Source organism: Xiphophorus maculatus, chromosome 19, assembly GCF_002775205.1.
Source record: "Xiphophorus maculatus strain JP 163 A chromosome 19, X_maculatus-5.0-male, whole genome shotgun sequence".
Classification (NCBI taxonomy): Eukaryota; Metazoa; Chordata; class Actinopteri; order Cyprinodontiformes; family Poeciliidae; genus Xiphophorus; species Xiphophorus maculatus.
In genome coordinates this window covers 18,439,272-18,456,817 of record NC_036461.1, presented here as the reverse complement: position 1 = coordinate 18,456,817, position 17,546 = coordinate 18,439,272, and the positions used below count along the sequence as shown (strand labels likewise).

Below are 17,546 nucleotides of genomic sequence, written 5' to 3'. Positions count from 1 at the left end.
AAAAAAAACCCATCTGAATTTCTTCTTAGTTACAATCCTATCAAATATTAAGTTTTGTCAGGGAGTTGTGTGTTTAACAGCAGCCAAAATGTTTGGCCCGCTGCTAAATTTTCCTTATCAGTGTGGGAAGACTTTGGCCCAAATGTAAAATGTTCATGCTTGTGTTTTCTGAAGCTCTTTTCTTTTCCAATATATTTTAAAGAGACAAAAAATGTTCAGGTCTTTACTGATAACTGGCAAAATAATTGTTTTTCAGGCATATAGAAACATTTTTTTCTTATCTAAGAGGTACTGAGAGGCTTCCTTTTTCTATGGCCTTAGCCACGAGGCGAGTCTTTTGGGAATCTTGGACTCAAACCAAGAGTCCGACATTTGCAATAATTTGGATGCTTTAGACTAGTTTAGGCTGTTTGGTCTACATTTTCTACAGTAAAACAAGATGTTGGATACCAGTGATCACCGTTCATTACTTGAAACACCAGATGCCTTATTTCTTTTTCATGCTTACACCAATCTGGAATAATCATGAGTCTCTCTGCGTTGACACCTTTATCCTCTGGCATTCAAACTGGCAAATTTGTGGTTTATTCAAATCACGTTTCTGGATTCCAAGCTAACAAATTTTCTCTCCGGATCAGGAATGACCTGACTTCGTGTAAGATGTGGGCCGATTACTGAACGCTTCAGTTTCAAAACACCTACAGCTTTTTGTTCAAGCACTGCAAAGTCGGAGCTCCCCTTCAATTTACTGCACATTGGAAGTGAGCTGTATGAAAATTTGATGGAAAAGCCGAATATTCCAACTTCCACTACAACATGTTTTTGAATCAAAATCCCTTTGAACTACTATTTAAAAATGGCAATTAGTATAGAAGTGCTTGGAAAGGATATTTTTGACTGAGGGCAGTAGTGCAGTCTCACACAGAGAACATAAAACACTCTTCCTAATTTCTCAAGAAAGCAGTGGGTGCTAACGTCACATTAACTGCACATCCTTAAAAAAATAGAAAACTTGAAGGCAAAACAGATAAGTAATGTATTTTTAGTCGGTGCTCGCTAAACACATGACAGCAACTGGAAATGGAGGGCTGGAGTACAACTAAATTACAGGGGCAGCTGAAATGAGACATTGAATGCTATGGGAGGATTAGCAAGAAAATACGACAATGCTTCACCAATACTGTTCTGCACAGAGTGACATGTTTTTTATAGCTGTGACGTCACTGTAGTCTGCGAAAATAAACTTGACAATGATCACTTTTTTTTATTTTAAGGTATCCTGACATTATTATTCATCCCACTTCTTCATGCATAAAACAATTTTTTCTAACTTCCTTGTAGGTGTCCATGTGTTATCGGCGTTTTATTCATTGTTTTAAAGACCTTTGCCTCTCCACACGAGACCTACTTGCGATACTGACAAAGATACGGACAAGAACGCTGGAGGTGGATGACCAGACATCAGCACCAACATCAGCAGGAGAGGTGCTGTCACAGATTGAGCTCCGGGAGCTAAGAGAAATAGGTGGCTAGTGAAACGTGTAATCTATTCTTGGATGTGTGGTTGTGGACTTGACATTTAGAAAGTGGCGAAGCATAGTATACCGAGTGATCTACACCAATTGTAAGGCTCTGTACATCCCCGCATTGTGTTTTACGCAAGTGACGGCCACAGGCATTCTTTCATGCACGTGCACGCACATAAATACGAAACAATAAAGATAAATGTGGCTTGGCATTTATAGATGGTGTGGTGCCAAGCTCCTCGTGGCGCAGATGGCACCAAGAGAGAGAAGATGGACGGAGGAAGGGAGAGAGAGAGAGAGAAGAAATGAGAGGTCTGTGACACCTCTTTTTCTCTGCCCACACTAAAGCTGCCTATTATCTAATCCTTCGCACCATGGATTGGGGGATAGGGATGGTCAGAGAAAGCAAGACATACAGTAGTTGCCAGAAAAACAAAGAGAGAGAGAGAGAAAGCACCCGTCACCATCGGCGGAGCGGCATTCTGCTGGTGGCAACACAAGTCATCATTGTACTGTTACAGAGCAAGGGGGCTGCTGCCTCTGGTCCGTTTCTGCCAAACCTGACTCGGCCACAGCAGGACAGCCAAGTTTGAGGCTGGAAAATTTCAGAGTGTAGCTTGGGGTCCAGACAGCCCTGAACTGACTCATGATTACAGTGGGAGAGAAAATCCAAAGGACAGCTGTGCTTTGAACAAATATGACTGGTGTGCTTAAATTTTAAAGTAAAATAAAACAAAACATACATTTCCTGAATTGATTTGGAAGTATAATATGCTTATAATGATATATTTACGCAGTAAGGTTTCTGTCATACAGACTATAATGCAATGATTTGTTGCAAAAGTATTTTGCAGCAGTTCAACTTCCTCACTGTGGCAGACAGACTTAAAGTAGCGAATAATAATGAAACATAAAAACAAAAGATGCAAGGCAATTTAAAATCCCCAAATCTGAAAAGTCTGGGATATATTTGTTCCAGCTGAATCACCACCTCCAAATGAAAGTCTTTAAGGATATGTTTCTGACAGTTTTTCCATTCTTCTTTATTAAATAACTCCAGCTCATTCAGATTGTAACAAGAGCCACGCATTCCCAACTTTACTTAGATGCGGACTTTACCTGGGCCATCAAACGCATGGACATGATTTCAACTCAACTATTCTATTGCAGGTTTTCTATATTTTTATTGTTCTGCTGTTGGAGGTGGCTAAGAGGATTTCCTCCAGGATCACTCTGTATTTTGCCCCATCAATATAACATCATATCACCACCACAGTACGACGTTGCCACCACCATGTTTCAGCATGAGAATGTTTCTACATACAGCATTTGAGCCAAGTGTTTAAAAAAAACGTTGGAAGGTGGACTAAATACAGCTATGATTCAAAATTATGCTCTTGAAACCGTCGGCTGTGTTCCTTGGTCCTCCTGGTGCTCTCTAAGAAATCTTTGAACTCCGAACTGCTGGAGTTTTCTGAGAATGAAGTAAACATTAGTGGAGATTGGGCTGTGCATTCGGTTTATCTTAGATTTCATTCACAAAAATTAGAGTAGTGGCAACTGAACTGAAACATCTAGAGATCATTGTGCAAAGAAGTATTGTTCATAGAATGAAGAATGTTAGTGACAACACCAAGCATTCTCTCTATCAGACTGTCACACAACTCCAGAGTGTCTTTATTCAGAGGTTTCTTCCAGTCCGCTGTAACACTGACCACTGCAGGAGAGCCGTCCTTCTCACAGCCATCAGTATCTTCAACAAATATTTGAAAAGACCAGTATTTCATTTGCTTTGTTATCAGTGCAGTACTTTTTAAACAGACAAAACTGAGTTTTACTCTTTTAGAAACTGTTGACAGCGATGCATCTTTCATTCCCAACTTCAAACAATTCATTTTGTGTTGGGCACTTCGCTTAGAAACCCACTGAAATATTTACACAAACGTTTGCGCAAATAAAGTTTAAGGAACGCTATAAATGAACTACCGCAAGGCACATGAATATCTGTGAGCGGTGGAAAGTGTGTTGTTGTACTACACACTGCCAACACGTCACATCTGGAATAAATTTGCAGCACTAAACCCAGCCTGCTTCTCAAATATTTGACTTCTATCCTTTCCAACCACCTCAAAGACTCTGAACGCAAAGAATGTTTGCTGGTTATATTACAAAAACAATACAGGGACACTTTTGTTCAAAAACCGTTCTGGTTTGCAGCATGAACCAAGACGGAATGAGTTACTTTTCACACTCGCACACCTAAACCTCAGGAAGGAGCCACTGCTGTGAAGTCTATTGTTTTGGTGTACTGGTACAACAACAGAAAAGTACAGAGGTCACACCTTTCCCTGCCAGAGGTCAGTATCATGCGCATATGTTGCAATGACAACAAGAAGAAGAGGCAAGAGTGGAGGAGCGTTGTCTGTGTAGCCGTGCATGGCAGGGAAAGATATCTTCTGTCCTTCCGCAACATTCCAGCTGTGGAAACAAACTTTAAGGAAACCCGCATGCAGATCTGCCTGCACTGTTTAACAGGCTACACACCGCTTGCTGCTCTACTTCATGGTGAAAGTGGTCACAAACTCTTCTCCACACCCAACTGTGGCACTTTATTGTAACATCAACGTGTCTCCTATGCAACAGGACAACGACAACTGATCCAGCTCATGAAATCAACAAGCATATTTAAGGTCTTTATCCTTCATGTCTACTAATCCTGCTCAAAACGGAAATTTAAGGAGCAATCTGTATATCGTGAAGCCCCCTGGGTACAAACAGGACACAGCAGACACAGAGAGACAATAGGGGTGAGGGAGACATTACCAACCTGCTTCTTCTGTGGACATGCTGTCCACATGTTGGTCTGTCTGATCAAGCCAGCTAGATCCTCTGAATGGACGGCAAAACAAAGACTCACCCATACAAACACACACACACACACACACACACACACACTCACACACGCCCCGTCTGAGACGACCAGGAGCTGTGCAGCAGCAGCCAAATTCTGTGTTCCCTCTTTACTGCAACTCAGTAAGTGTGGCTGAGAAAAAGAAACACTAACGGTGAACTCTCTCCAACTCCTCAGGAAGGGAGGGCTCTCTGAAACTCTGAACCAATCACATGGAGCGATTCTTCCTGTGACCTTCTCTGATTGGGCAGAAGACTTCTCTGGGCCTGCGCTAGCAGGTAGGAGGAGTCCTAGGGTAGCAAACACTGACACTGGTCCTGCCTATTTTCTCATCATTGTTTGGGTGTTTTGAGTTCATGCGAGTGGATTTACCTGCATTCGATCCTATAACATTCCCATGCATGAACACTGAGCCTTTGGAGATATAAAAAACCAAATCAAATTACAGCAGAATAGCTAAAATAATGAATGGAAAATGTACAATCTGCTTGATTGAAATACCTGCAGCCTCACAAAAACACACGTACATGTTCTTCTCAATAAACTAGAACTACATTTTAAAAAACTCTATCTCAGTGATTCTTGATAAAGGGGATATGGCTCACTGCTCAGGGCAGCATAAGTTTTTGATGGCTCAAGAATAGGAAAGGCAGAAAGAACAACACAGAATAGAGCAGTGTTTTTCCACCCTGATCCTCCATGTTTCCCAGTGGTGTGTTAAAGCAGGGAGACATCTAGGGCATGCCTTGAGGACCAGGGTTGGGTTGGCAATACACTACCTAATCAAACTACAAAGGGAACCTCGTATATTATATTGATTCAGACACAATTTTGATGTCTCTGATCGTCCTGTGCTTCATAGATTCTCTTCATGGTTTGGATCAGACAATTTTACAATCTAGCACTTACAGTACAGACCAAAAGTTTGGACACACAGTTGTGTCCAAACTTTTGGTCTGTACTGTAGGTACCATGGCAATTAAAACATGTATAGGAATTTTGGCAGCATGGGCAGGTGCCAAACCCTACTGGAAGATAAAGTTAGCATAAATATTAAGTTTGTCTGCAGAGAGACGCATTAAATCCTGAAAACCTTCATTGTAGACACCTGTGCTGACATTGGACTAAAACACGGTGAACCAACACCAGCAGACAACACGACTCTCCAAATTACTAACTGTGGAAACTACACTAGGCAATGCCTTCATCAGCTTTATTCAAGTATGATGCTATTTATATTGTTTCTGGTTCCGGCAAAAGAAATATTTCAGCTGCACCCCGTGACCTCAGGCACAGACTCCAGCCAGGGTCTATGTCATGTGAATCTCCTCCAAACTCTCATACATTTTTCTGAGGCTGCAGTTACTATTGTTGCTTATGCACTTTTTTCCACCACACTTTTTTCAATATACTTGAATATTTTATTAAAAGCAAGCTAGTTTAGTACTGTCCTTTTATGGCCTATGCTCTCATAAGCTGCACAACCGTTAGTTCTGAAGTTTTTACCAATAATCGTGTAGGCCATAACACAGCCCTAGCATAGCGTAACATTGTTGTATTAAAAGTTCAGTCTCATTGCTTTTATAGGATCTTCCAATTTTCTGAATTGTAAAAGTATATGAAATATTCTGTGATATTCAAATGTATTGACGTGCATCTGTAGTCAGCTGCTCATTGAACCTGAAAACAAAAAATCAATCTCTTTCACCATCTAGAGGACGAAATGGAGAACTGCGCTCCTCTTGAGATCAGTTGGCACTCGCCTGTTTGTACCTCCAAGGACTTTAACCTGCAATCTACCACACCCTGACAGCACCTTTCAGATAAAATGGCTAGCTAAGATTTTCTTTAGCACTAATGCTGCACAGAAGTACTAGAATAAAATTTATTTTAATTTTTTTTTTACATATTTAAAGGATAATGACATCAGAAGAAGGGAGTCACAGTCTAGGCCTGTTAAAATACTAAGACAAGTCAGAGCACTAAAAGTTTGGTTGGTGTCACAAGGAATATTTCTAAAGTTGTCGTCGTTTTCCCCCACTGTGCCCAAAACAACTGTTATTTCATCTGCGCTAAAGATTCCCCCAGTTTTATGAGTAGAATCCCCTGAAATGTGTTCTGTGCAAAATTTCAGTCTACCTTTATACAAATATATAAAGAGCAAACTCACACATATCCTAATGTTGACACACACACACACACACATACAAAACTGTACATACCAGATATGAAGAGAAAATCTTGTGAAAAGCACAGCTGTCCTGATGAGGACCTGCCTGCTGCTCTGTCCATTAGTCAGATCTCTCTCACTCGTTGCATTTATTTATCACCGCCCAGTTTTCTCTCCTTCCCCGTGAACACGCGCATCATGATTCATCGGCCATAAACATAATGGTAGGAGACACAGCCCAAAGGCCACCGAGATAACAACACATGGCACAGCGTGGATAAAATCTGATCAGTGGAAAAATAAATATGTTGTAACCTAATTTTTATTACATGCATGATTTTATTTCTTGTTTTGTTCTTTTAAACAAAAACAAAAAAAAATGGTAGTTCATAGTGTTAAAGAAAGCAGAAATTGGTTATTTGTTTTATGTATTACTAAGGAAAAATAAATACATTACTTCTTTCCTGAAATCATATAAATTTCAAATTGAAAAATGCCAAGACAACAATGCTTTTTAAAAATCCTTAATATCACAACTTTCTGCATTTCTAGCCTACGCAAGCTAACTGAATTGTCTTTAGCATTAGAGCTGCCACTGACCTAGCTTCAGCTGGATGGAAAATAAATCTTTTGCTTCAGCACAGAAAGCTTCTCAAGCTTTCTTGAGAGCTGTTGACTTTTACAGATTTGTTCTTTGCGTCTTTATTTAATTCAATGTCAACTTTAGCTACATTCTAAACGAATACATTAGCTATTGTTAGAATTCAAACATTTAAAAAATTACATTTTTGATCTAGTGTGCTTTAAATCATGTTGTGCCTAATAGTTGTTACTCTTCAAAACTCCTTTTTGTAGAGCACATCCAATAAAAATGATAAAGAGTTTGAAACACTTATCAAAGTTCACTTTAAAAGAGCAGATCTTTTTCATTGATTGATGGAACTGCAATAAAAAATAGTTGCTTTTTTTGCCCCCCACATCTTTACCAATGGAAGGGTTGAGTGAAACGTGAAGGGCAGTGTACTTATAAAACAAAATGTGCTGAATAATGTTGGATAATGAGCTCCAATAGAAAGGATGCTGGCTGATGTACATATAATAATCATGTTTGTTTTCATTCTGCCAGAAGCTAATTCAAGCCTTCAATTAAATCCGAGCTACAGCCTCATTATTAGCCAGGGGCTAATAATGTCAGCCACTGGCTACCATTAGTAGCCAGTTAGGCTACTTGTGATTGCAATTATAACGCTGAATTTAAGCTGAATGACAATCTGACTGCTGCATGTCTCATCAAGTAGTAATACTGTCATGTCATTATTCCAAATAACTAAATTACTTCAATGTAATACTTTTATTCAATGGAAGTTGAATAAAAAAGAAAAGTTTGCCATTGATGAATACGTTTCATCTGCATGTGAAAAATACATTTTAGAATTGGTTGTAGATTATCACTTTTACAATGAAGTATCCATTTTCTTGCAAAACTTTTATGTGATGAACCATCACCACACTGGATAATTGTGACATGGACAATGATTACAAATAAAAATCAAGAAATTTTGACTTGTGTCTGACTGTAGTCATTGTCTTTCTGATAAAATCTAATGAAGTCACGGCAATAATAATTTATAAAAAGCAACCTGTCAATCTAAGTAGGAATGCGGCTGTTCTGTGAAGGCCGCAGAGGTTTGCTAGAGAACATTATTGAAACAGCATCATGAAGAACAAAAGATCCAGCTGACAAATCAGGGAGAAAGTTGTGGATGAGTTTAAAGCAGGTTCAGGTTTAAAAACGGTATCGTCACCTTCCTAAAATAATAATGGTCCATGTCATTTTTTGACATGTAACTTTGGTTAAAAAAAAATAAAATAAAAAAAAATTTTAATCAATCCACTCTCCTATGACAACCATACTTCATAATTATTTTATACTATGTCTTTTTTTTTTGTTTGTTTATTTGTTCTGTTTTTTCAGGTTTTCTCTTTACATTTCTGACTTGATTCTTTTCTCTCTTTTTGGTTTCTTCTTCCACACTCTCTTTATTCCTTGCTTTATAATCTTTCTCAGGGAAGTGAAATTGCATTTTTGTTTTGACTGTCATGCAATGGTCTACCTGTCTACCTTATTACAAATGTTGAAGTTAATCCTGTGATGTAGAGACCTAAGTTTATGTATGTGATACTTTCTTGAGAATCAATAAAGATAAAATAAAAATTTAATAATGAAAAAAAAACACCGCCTCTTTCTTTCCAAAAGATGTCTTAGGCAAAAGAAGAAAAAATAATCACTTTTGGCAACAACAGTTACTTATGTCATTATGTTATCCATTATCTTCATCCAGTCTAACTGGTAGGCACTTATTTTATTTTTATTTTTTTTGCGTCTCTTTCCTCTGCTGTGGACTTTGAAAGGCAACACTGTGAGCAAAGTTTCACAGAATCGGGTGCACTTCCAGGCATCACTGCCCTAACAACTCCAGTAGGTGGTGTCGCTGCAGCCACAGTGCACCCCCGTCCACCTCCCCCTTAGCAGCACCTCTTCACCTGATGTTTTTTTTTCTTTTTTTTTTGCGCACTGGGAATCTGGTTCCACACACAGGGCATTCATCACATCACATCCAAAGCATCACAACAGGGAGTGGAGCTAGATCTCTTATTTTTTCCCTTGTTTTTTTATTTTATTCTGAAATCCTTCCATGTGTCATATATCCCTAAATTCATTTTCCTGAAGATGTTGAGAGCGCGTCGCCCCATTGTGATTTTTGTCAGTTTTATAAAACTGTGTTTTCTTCGTCGGGTGGAATTTGTTTTCACGGTGGTCGTTTTTTGTCCGTTCGTGTTTGAGTGACTGAATCTGTGTCCTCCCAGGATAGTCACTCCTCGCTGCTGCCGCCGCATCATAGGACCCGGAGTCTGACTCACTGTCACCTGCTCCCGATGGAAGTCGTAAAACGATTCCCTGTTTTGGATAATGCCCGATCACGTGAACTATTCATGTCACCTTTGGGCATGAAAGACTCCAGGTTGATGTCGGTTCTCACCGCAGAACAGAAGAAGTTGTAGCAGTAAGTGCGACTAAAGGAGCAAAAGTCAGTATAGAATTTGATTTTACTTCTTTCTGAGAAGAATGCGCATTCTGTTTTAATTTCAATTGTGGTCTAAAAATAAGGAGCTTGTGTGTTTTTAATGACTCCTGTTTGACATAAGTAACAGGTCACTTAAAAATTTGTTTTCAGAATCAGATGCGTCCACGAATCTAATCTCATCCATATATTTGAGAAGACGACTTCAAATAAATGTTTCATCCTATAATTGCGATTTCTTTAACCTCCCGACAGACTTTTACGCAGCGCGCGCGTCAGGTTTTTGGTTTTACGCGCGTCTGCCATTCTCCGTAATGAACGCCGGGGAGAGCGCCTCTAAGGGGCATGAGGACTCCAAATCCCAGGGGGACTTTAGAGAACGCAGGGAGGCCTGGTCCCGTGAATAATCGCGCTGCAGCATGCCCTCCTGGCCCAATGACTCGGAGTGCCTCCCGCGTAACTGCAGCTGGGAGGAGACCTACAACACCACGAGCAGCGCCGACCAGCCCGCGCCTCCGCTCAACTACTACTCAATCCCTCTCCTCACGTTCATCACCGTCGCCTGCTCGCTGCTGTTTCTGGTTGGAGTGGCCGGGAATGTCATGACCATCCTGGTGGTGAGCAAGTACAGGGATATGCGCACCACCACCAACCTCTACCTGTGCAGCATGGCTGTGTCTGACCTGCTTATTTTCCTTTGCATGCCGCTGGACCTCTACCGCATGTGGAGGTACCGGCCCTGGCGCCTCGGAGACGCGCTCTGCAAACTCTTCCAGTTTGTGTCCGAGTCTTGCACGTACTCCACCATCCTGAACATCACCGCGCTGTCGGTGGAGCGCTACCTGGCCATCTGTTTCCCGCTGCGCGCCAAAGCTCTGGTCACCAAAAGGCGAGTGCGCGCACTGATCTGTGTTCTGTGGACGGTGTCCCTGTTTAGCGCGGGGCCTGTGTTTGTCATGGTTGGAGTGGAGCGGGACAATGTGGAACCACTAAACCTCACGTCCCGGATTAATACAACTGGCTTGCTTTTGGATGTTGGGGACACTCGGGAGTGCAGGATGACGCACTACGCCGTTGAGTCAGGCCTGATGGGGGCCATGGTGTGGCTGAGCTCGGTGTTTTTCTTCATGCCAGTGTTCTGTCTGACGGTGCTGTACAGTCTCATTGGCCGTCGTCTGTGGCAGAGGCACAGGGAGACGAACATGAGCTCCCGTGTGGCTCACAGAGACAAAAGCAATAGGCAGACCATCAAGATGCTGGGTAAGTTTCAAAATGTATTACATTTACTGTTCTGATTACAGGTGTAAAGAGAAATTAAACTAAATCAAAAAGAAATGATCTGTGGTCCATATTGGCAATATAGACATATCGTTTTGCCTGCCACCTGCCTGCATTTGGCTTCGCCGTGACAGTTTTATGGTCGACAAAATCATGTGTGGGAATGCTAACTTTGTTTTCTAGGAGCTACTGAGAAGTTGAGTGGTAGATAAAGGAGATCAAGTAGCAATGATGAAGAATATTGTGGATCTAAGCTAATTTATGAGTTTGGTATTCAGAAGGCATGAACTGCTGTTTGGGTCAAAGCTTCAGGACCCACCACACACCAGGTTGGTATTTTTATGGGTCTCTGGAACCACCCACTAAGATTAAGTCAATTATTAATGTAGCATATTTAAGAACAGTTGCAGTTAGCCAAAGTGATGGCCAGAAACAACAAACAATCAAACATAAAATCAAATTACAAACACAATATGATTTAAAAAAAACAACAACAAAAAACATAAAAGGAAGCCCAAGAATTTGTACAAATATGTTTTAAGAAATTTCTTTAAAATTGTCTAATGTGATTGAGCAACTGGTTCCACAGCTTAGGAGCTCCAACTTAAAAGGACCAGCCAAGACCTTGGGACAACTAAGCTTAAATGAAAATTAGATCTAAGTGATCTATATTAGATCTAAGTGATCTGTAGGTCTCCAGGAGATAGACAGATCCTGTCCATTCAACAATACAACTTTAAATTGTTTCTAAAACTAAAAGGGAGCCGGTGAAGAGAAACAAGCACTGAAGAGATGCGTTCATGCTTTTTTGTCCAAGTTAAGAGACGAGCAGCAGCATTCTGCACTTGTTGCAGTCGTATATGACGACCCCTCCTACTAAAACTGCGATGGAAAATCACCCGAACTGAGTAGAATTGAGCCAAGATCAGCCGCCCAGTAGCATCGCTACTGGAAAAAAAGGGTCATTAGTAATGATTTGTAGAGTCATCTTTGCTGGTGTTTTTCCACTGTTTTATCAAATCCAGAAACAGAAGAGTAGCCCTTCAGCCAGTGATACATAAACTGTACGCTACATGCACCTACATTTTTGTAGGGAGACACCTCTGTGTCAGAAAACCTTTTTCAATCAGTGTTATGTAAAATTCTAATTCTCTAAGAAACCAAATTTGAGAAAATGATTCGACACCTTCCCACACTGGTAAAAGGTGCCAATACCTTCTTGATGACCACAGCATCACTGTGCCAGGAAACTCTCTGATCTAAATCCTGCAGAGAAACCAGAGGATGTTTAGAGGAAAATGAAAAAAACAAACTATGCAAATGAACAAAAGCCTGGGCTTCCTTCCACAAGCTGATCCTAATGTTCATACAAATCGAGTTTTGGGGTTTTCATTTTCTATGCGCCAAAATTAATACAGTTAATAGAAATACAAAATCAGCATATTTTGCTCTACGTGGAATAAGCATTAAAGTCTTATATTTTCAGTTGAATTGCTAAAATAAATTTAATTTCAATTAGTTAATTAAGAGGTCTGTTGCTTTTGCTCTCAAATATAAAATAATATTTAAAAAAAACTTTTAAGATTGTTTAGTTTTGGTCAAAAGCCCTCTTTTAACTACCTCTGTCAGAACTTTCAAAACATATTGGATAGATGGCTGATAGGGAAAAAGTAAGTTTTGAACTAAAGTAAAAAAGAAACTTGATTTGAGTGGTGGGTCTAGACGTGGCTGAAATGACTCACAGCTCAGGACGGCTTGTTCTGTGGGGCAGCACATGCTCTGAAAATAGATACAAACATTTGTCCCTGAACCATTTTTTAATGCTTATTCGCCTTTCCAGTTAATGCGGACCGAGCGTCCCCCCCCTCACACAGATGAGATGTGTAGACAGATGAAAACATGGTCATGCGCAGCATCTGGTCAATGATCCTGAATTTGCTTTTTTTTTTTATTTGAAGCCTTTGACTGCTTTTAAAAATCTGGGCATTTGATCTTTTCTAGTACAAAACAAAAAGTACTTGGACTTGGGAATTTATGCAAAAAATCTTCCGCTGGTCTTTGTTAAACTCTTACTCCAACATGCCATCCATACCGTTTTAACATTGTCTTATATCTGCTACCCTTTTTGTTATTATTACTTTTATCCTCACTGATTGCTTCTCTTCTTGCTCTCTCTCTCTCTCCAAGTGGTGGTCGTGTTGGCCTTCGTTCTGTGCTGGTTGCCCTTCCACGTGGGCCGCTACCTGCAGTTCCGCTTCCTGGACGCGCCCTCTCCGCTGCTGTCCTTGCTTTCCGAGTACTGCAGCCTGCTGTCTGTCGTGCTCTTCTATCTGAGCGCGGCGATAAATCCGATCCTCTACAACACCATGTCGTGGAAGTACCGGGGTGCGGCAGCGCGCCTGTTTGGCCTGACCGACGGACAGCCGTCCCGGTGCCGCACAGCCAGCACCTTGAAGGGCGACGGCTCAAGCGGCTGGACAGAATCCACTGTGAGCTTTTGAACCCAACCGAGTTAAGGAGCCAACCTGGAAGCCATCATTTCTGTCAGAGAGGGGACGATCTCCAAAGACTTGCCTTTCTTGAATGAGAGCATGAACCACAAAAGGTGAAGCTGCTTAAACTGAATTATTGCAAAAGCTAGTTTTGCTCTTAAACGTTCCGCGACGTGTCAGATTCTTTCAGCAAGTGCCATAACATTTGAAAGTGGAGTGTAAACGACCTTCACACCGTCTGGAAATGCTTCTTGGCCTGAATATGAACAAAAAAGAGGAGCATGTTGTACATATAAACGTAAATATCACACACATCTACAAATGCCTTATACCGTATTCTGGATGACAAAAGGAAGCACTGTAGAATTTTAAAACTCGTATTTCTCTGTACTCCTTCAAAGCGGGGCAGAGGTGCAGATTGTGTGCAAGCGTGTGTGTAACTGTGTAGCAGACTGTCAGTGAGGCAGACTCAGTGTTATCCATATTTCCAAAGACCTGCATGTTGAATTTCCACTCCATGCTTGCGCTGATGCTGCAAACAGGGGTCGCAGTCGCTGGCATAAAAGGGTATTCTGGTGTTTTAGTGCCTGAACAGCAGTGCTTTAATTGTACTTTACATTTTTGGATTGAAAGCTTTGTTTTTTATAGGGATGGGCTGATTAGGACTCGGGGGCTGGGTGGGGGGGGGTCAGTTTGTCCCTTTGCCAATCTGTTTCCTCATTTTCTACCCACTCATTGTCATTTCACCCCTTCCTCCATTTTGTAGCCATGCACTAATCATTTCCCACACAGTGGATTTTCGTCAATCTCTGGACTGATTTCCACAAAGTGCGATGGCTGATTTCAAATTCTTTTGAGACCTCCTGAGTCCTTCCATACTCAAAAGCTGATACAATTTAGATTTTAAAAGGCTCAAGTCTTTTAATCTCACCAGCACTTTGTCTGGTGTCTGTAATATTCTCTGGATTTATGGTAACACGTTGCTGCCCTTCCTCCTGCTGCTCAGCTGGCTGAAATGGAGTAAAACAGTTTTCTGTTGCTCAAATTTGGCCGTTTGAAAATATCTCCGGTTGAGCCAACACCCGGACTAAGTAACCAGCTAGTATAAGCAAATAAAAACAAACAGGCTATGATACTTTAAATAATCCCCATGCAATAGTAGGATTGCAGTGTTGGGAATAATTGTTTCTATCTGGTTATCAACAAAAACAGGAAGATCGTGTAATAACTTTCTATTTTTAATCTGTGTACAAACCGGCCCCTTGCCTAGATTAGAAGTAAATATCAGACTCTGTCCATTACCAGGCATCTTTCCACCTTAGATTGGTCATCTGAGATTAAAAAAAAGAATCTGATGAGGCACATGTTTCTTGTTTTCACTAGATTATTATGAAAATAACCATTTTGAACATACTGTTCTAGAGATATTAGTTATATGTTTCACTACACTGCAAAAACACAAATAGCTTGATTTTGTTGTATAAATCAACGTTCTCATTTCTAATAGCTAAGCTCACTCTGTGATTTGTTATTTGGACACTCTTATAGCATGTTGCAGATTTAACTTTTTCTTACATACTGTCTGAATGTGCTGCCAGCTGAACACAGATGTGTTATCTAAATTCTTCTTGCAGTTCATTTTGGTTAACGAGTGTTGCACTAATAAAAAAACACATGGTATATTTTTTTACTGCCTTTTCTTTCTTTTTTTTTTACTTTTAAGGTTTGTTTCAGCTATTTTTTTCACGACACTAAGATTTTGCCTTCTCAGCACTTCTACAGGGTTAGTTTTTGAGTACAATTTTCTACTTTAAAAAGTGAGCATAAACCATGGTTTGCCTGTTTTCCCTCCAAAATATGCTTATTGCATCACAAATCATCTTCTGTTTCATATTTTACACCAGAGTGTATCAGTTGTACATTTGTTAATAAATGGCATTTTAAAGCATTTGAACTGGAAAAAAAAAAAATTCTAAATGTGTTGTACTCTTGTCATTTACCACAACAGCAGCCTTTGTTTCTATCCCTGCTGCTTTTGAAAGTGAATATTATTAAAAGTAAGACGTGTGGATTAATTAAGGACCGTGTGCCATGTGTTGTATCATCCTTTGGATCAATGAACAACCTGTAAGCCATGACGTTATCCCTGCTTTAGCTTGTAATTAGATCCTTTGGACAGTTTGGTTCTGTGCAGCAGTTAAAATCACCACAGCAGTGCTCTGGATTTAATACGTGGCCTCTTGGCAGTAAAGAATGTATTTCTGCTAAATGAATTTTTGCGATTGTATATACTGTTAGCAGGACAATATATTTATTAATGTACTAAATGTATAATGATTAAAAGAAGACAAAAAGTTTTATTTTGTTTTGGTTTTTGAAAAATGTGACAATTTTCTGCTGGATAATGTATCTGTGTATTAAAAGAAAATGTGGTAAATTAAAAATAAGGGAAACAAGGCTGATTTATTTTATGTTCCATATCTGTACTTACAGAAAGCAAATGGAGAAACTTTGCAGCACTTTTGTTCCTAGTTGTGTGAGATACACGGTTCTTTTAATGATTCCTCCATTTGCCCCCATTTTACCTCATCGCATGATGCTAACCAGTTACACAACAGCGTGAGGTCTGTCATCTTAACAGGCATTATGCCTTAGTGACCAAAGGAACTAACACCAGTCTGTTACTTCATATTCCCTTAAAGACCCCAGAGTGGTGGACATCAACAACGGATTAAAGCGTCCCTCATTCAGCAATGAGGTCAACCAGGTACACAGAAACAAAAGGGAGAATCTGTCAAGGACCCTACTGTTTGCCTCAGTCCATTACTGGGGGGTAAAGTGTCCAGAGTATTTCACAGGATTAATTAAAGCAAAAAAAAATTTTACTTCGGTCTCAGCAGAACACCTTCCACATGGTTGCTGTGCAACCTAAATGGTATTTCAACAATACCTTTCGTCTCAAAACTCTTTCATTACGGCCAGATCCATGAAGTCCTGTCGACAGATTCTCCCACCTGAGTTGTGGATTTCTGAAGCTCCTCCAGAGTTCTAAAGGAATATGGTCATTCCAGTTTTAAAAAAAGAAACGTATCATAGGAGTGGATAAAGAATCCCAGCAAAAGCAGACTAAAGCAAGGCATTCCATCAATGAGTGAAACGGCATGTTGCTTATTGAAAAATATTGGCTGGAGGGTAATGACTTATCAGAGAAAAGGCAGACGGGGTGAATTGAGTTAGGATTTTTGTCGTCAGCGTCACTGCGTTCCAGAATGTGCATTTTAGAGACTGATGAGCGCCAGCATGCAAACAAAGATCAGCATTTCAGCTGCAGCTGTGGAATAATACACTCAGTGCAATCACACTCACAAACACACCTGCTTAGAGGCGCTAAAATGCATTTCCTCCAGACCAGGTGTTAAAACTCCTCCACCATCAGGTTGGCTCAGGCTGAGCAGAAGTATCTCTATCAGTGTTATTGCAGAAACACAGAATGACCACGTCAAGACTGAATGCTGCAAAGATCAGACGCATAACATAGGCAAGTCAAGGCATGTCATGTGGTGACCCACTCTAACAACCAATGACTTCAAAATGTTGTTTATTGTCATAAACAAAGTTTTGGCCAGCATAAAGAGTTGTGCTGCTTGGTTTGTGTCGGACTGTACGGTGAAGGTAGTAATTGTTTTTATACTTGATCTTAAAAAGAAAAATGACCAGGTATAATGTGTTGTGTCCATCTTGCCTCTGTGTGTTCTTCAAGTCGCTCCGTCAAACCCAGAGCAGCAGGCGTCTGGAACCTTATATGGAGAAGCTGATTGCGGAATGTTCCATTTTGCATGCAGTGCCGAGGGGTGTGTGTGATTGTCACATCATTTTTAAGAAGAGAACAAAAGCAGCTTCATGCAACCAGACAATTTGGTTATGTTGTGGTTAATAGATTTAGATACAGGTAAATAATGTGCATTTTTGATTATTTATTGTGATTGGATACCAAATGATGAAGCTTTTTTTTGTAGGAGGAGCTTCCAGTATAAAGCCAACAGAGGATTGAGCAGTTTGGGCCTCAGGAGGCACATTAAGTTTATT

At 40.4% G+C, this 17,546-nt stretch overlaps 2 protein-coding genes across 3 annotated transcripts in view; one reads left to right on the top strand and one right to left on the bottom strand.

Moving 5' to 3' along the window:
- The window catches only part of pld1 (phospholipase D1), a 35,577-nt gene extending 28,830 nt beyond the window's left edge, over nt 1–6,747 (bottom strand). Inside the window, exon 1 of one of the 2 annotated variants that reach the window (XM_023352824.1) lies at nt 6,660–6,747. The gene's annotated coding sequence lies outside the window, so the exon portion shown is untranslated. Of the gene's footprint in view, nt 1–4,353; nt 4,567–6,659 lie in introns of those variants that run through there. The other variant, XM_005809335.3, reaches the window with a different exon arrangement.
- Nucleotides 6,748–9,256: 2,509 nt separating this feature from the next.
- Nucleotides 9,257–14,120, top strand: ghsr (growth hormone secretagogue receptor). The gene is made up of 3 exons (XM_005809336.2): nt 9,257–9,696; nt 9,946–10,950; nt 13,156–14,120. The coding sequence occupies exons 2-3, from the start codon at nt 10,110–10,112 to the stop codon at nt 13,467–13,469; spliced, it is 1,155 nt and encodes a 384-aa protein (XP_005809393.1). The 5' UTR covers nt 9,257–9,696; nt 9,946–10,109; the 3' UTR covers nt 13,470–14,120.
- Nucleotides 14,121–17,546: the final 3,426 nt, after the last annotated feature.

Bases quoted from the DNA above. Each gene is read 5' to 3' on its own strand.
- ghsr (XM_005809336.2), top strand. From the start codon at position 10,110: ATGCCCTCCTGGCCCAATGACTCGGAGTGCCTCCCGCGTAACTGCAGC. The intron at 10,951-13,155 runs GTAAGTTTCAAA...TCTCTCTCCAAG, and splicing joins GCAGACCATCAAGATGCTGG to TGGTGGTCGTGTTGGCCTTC.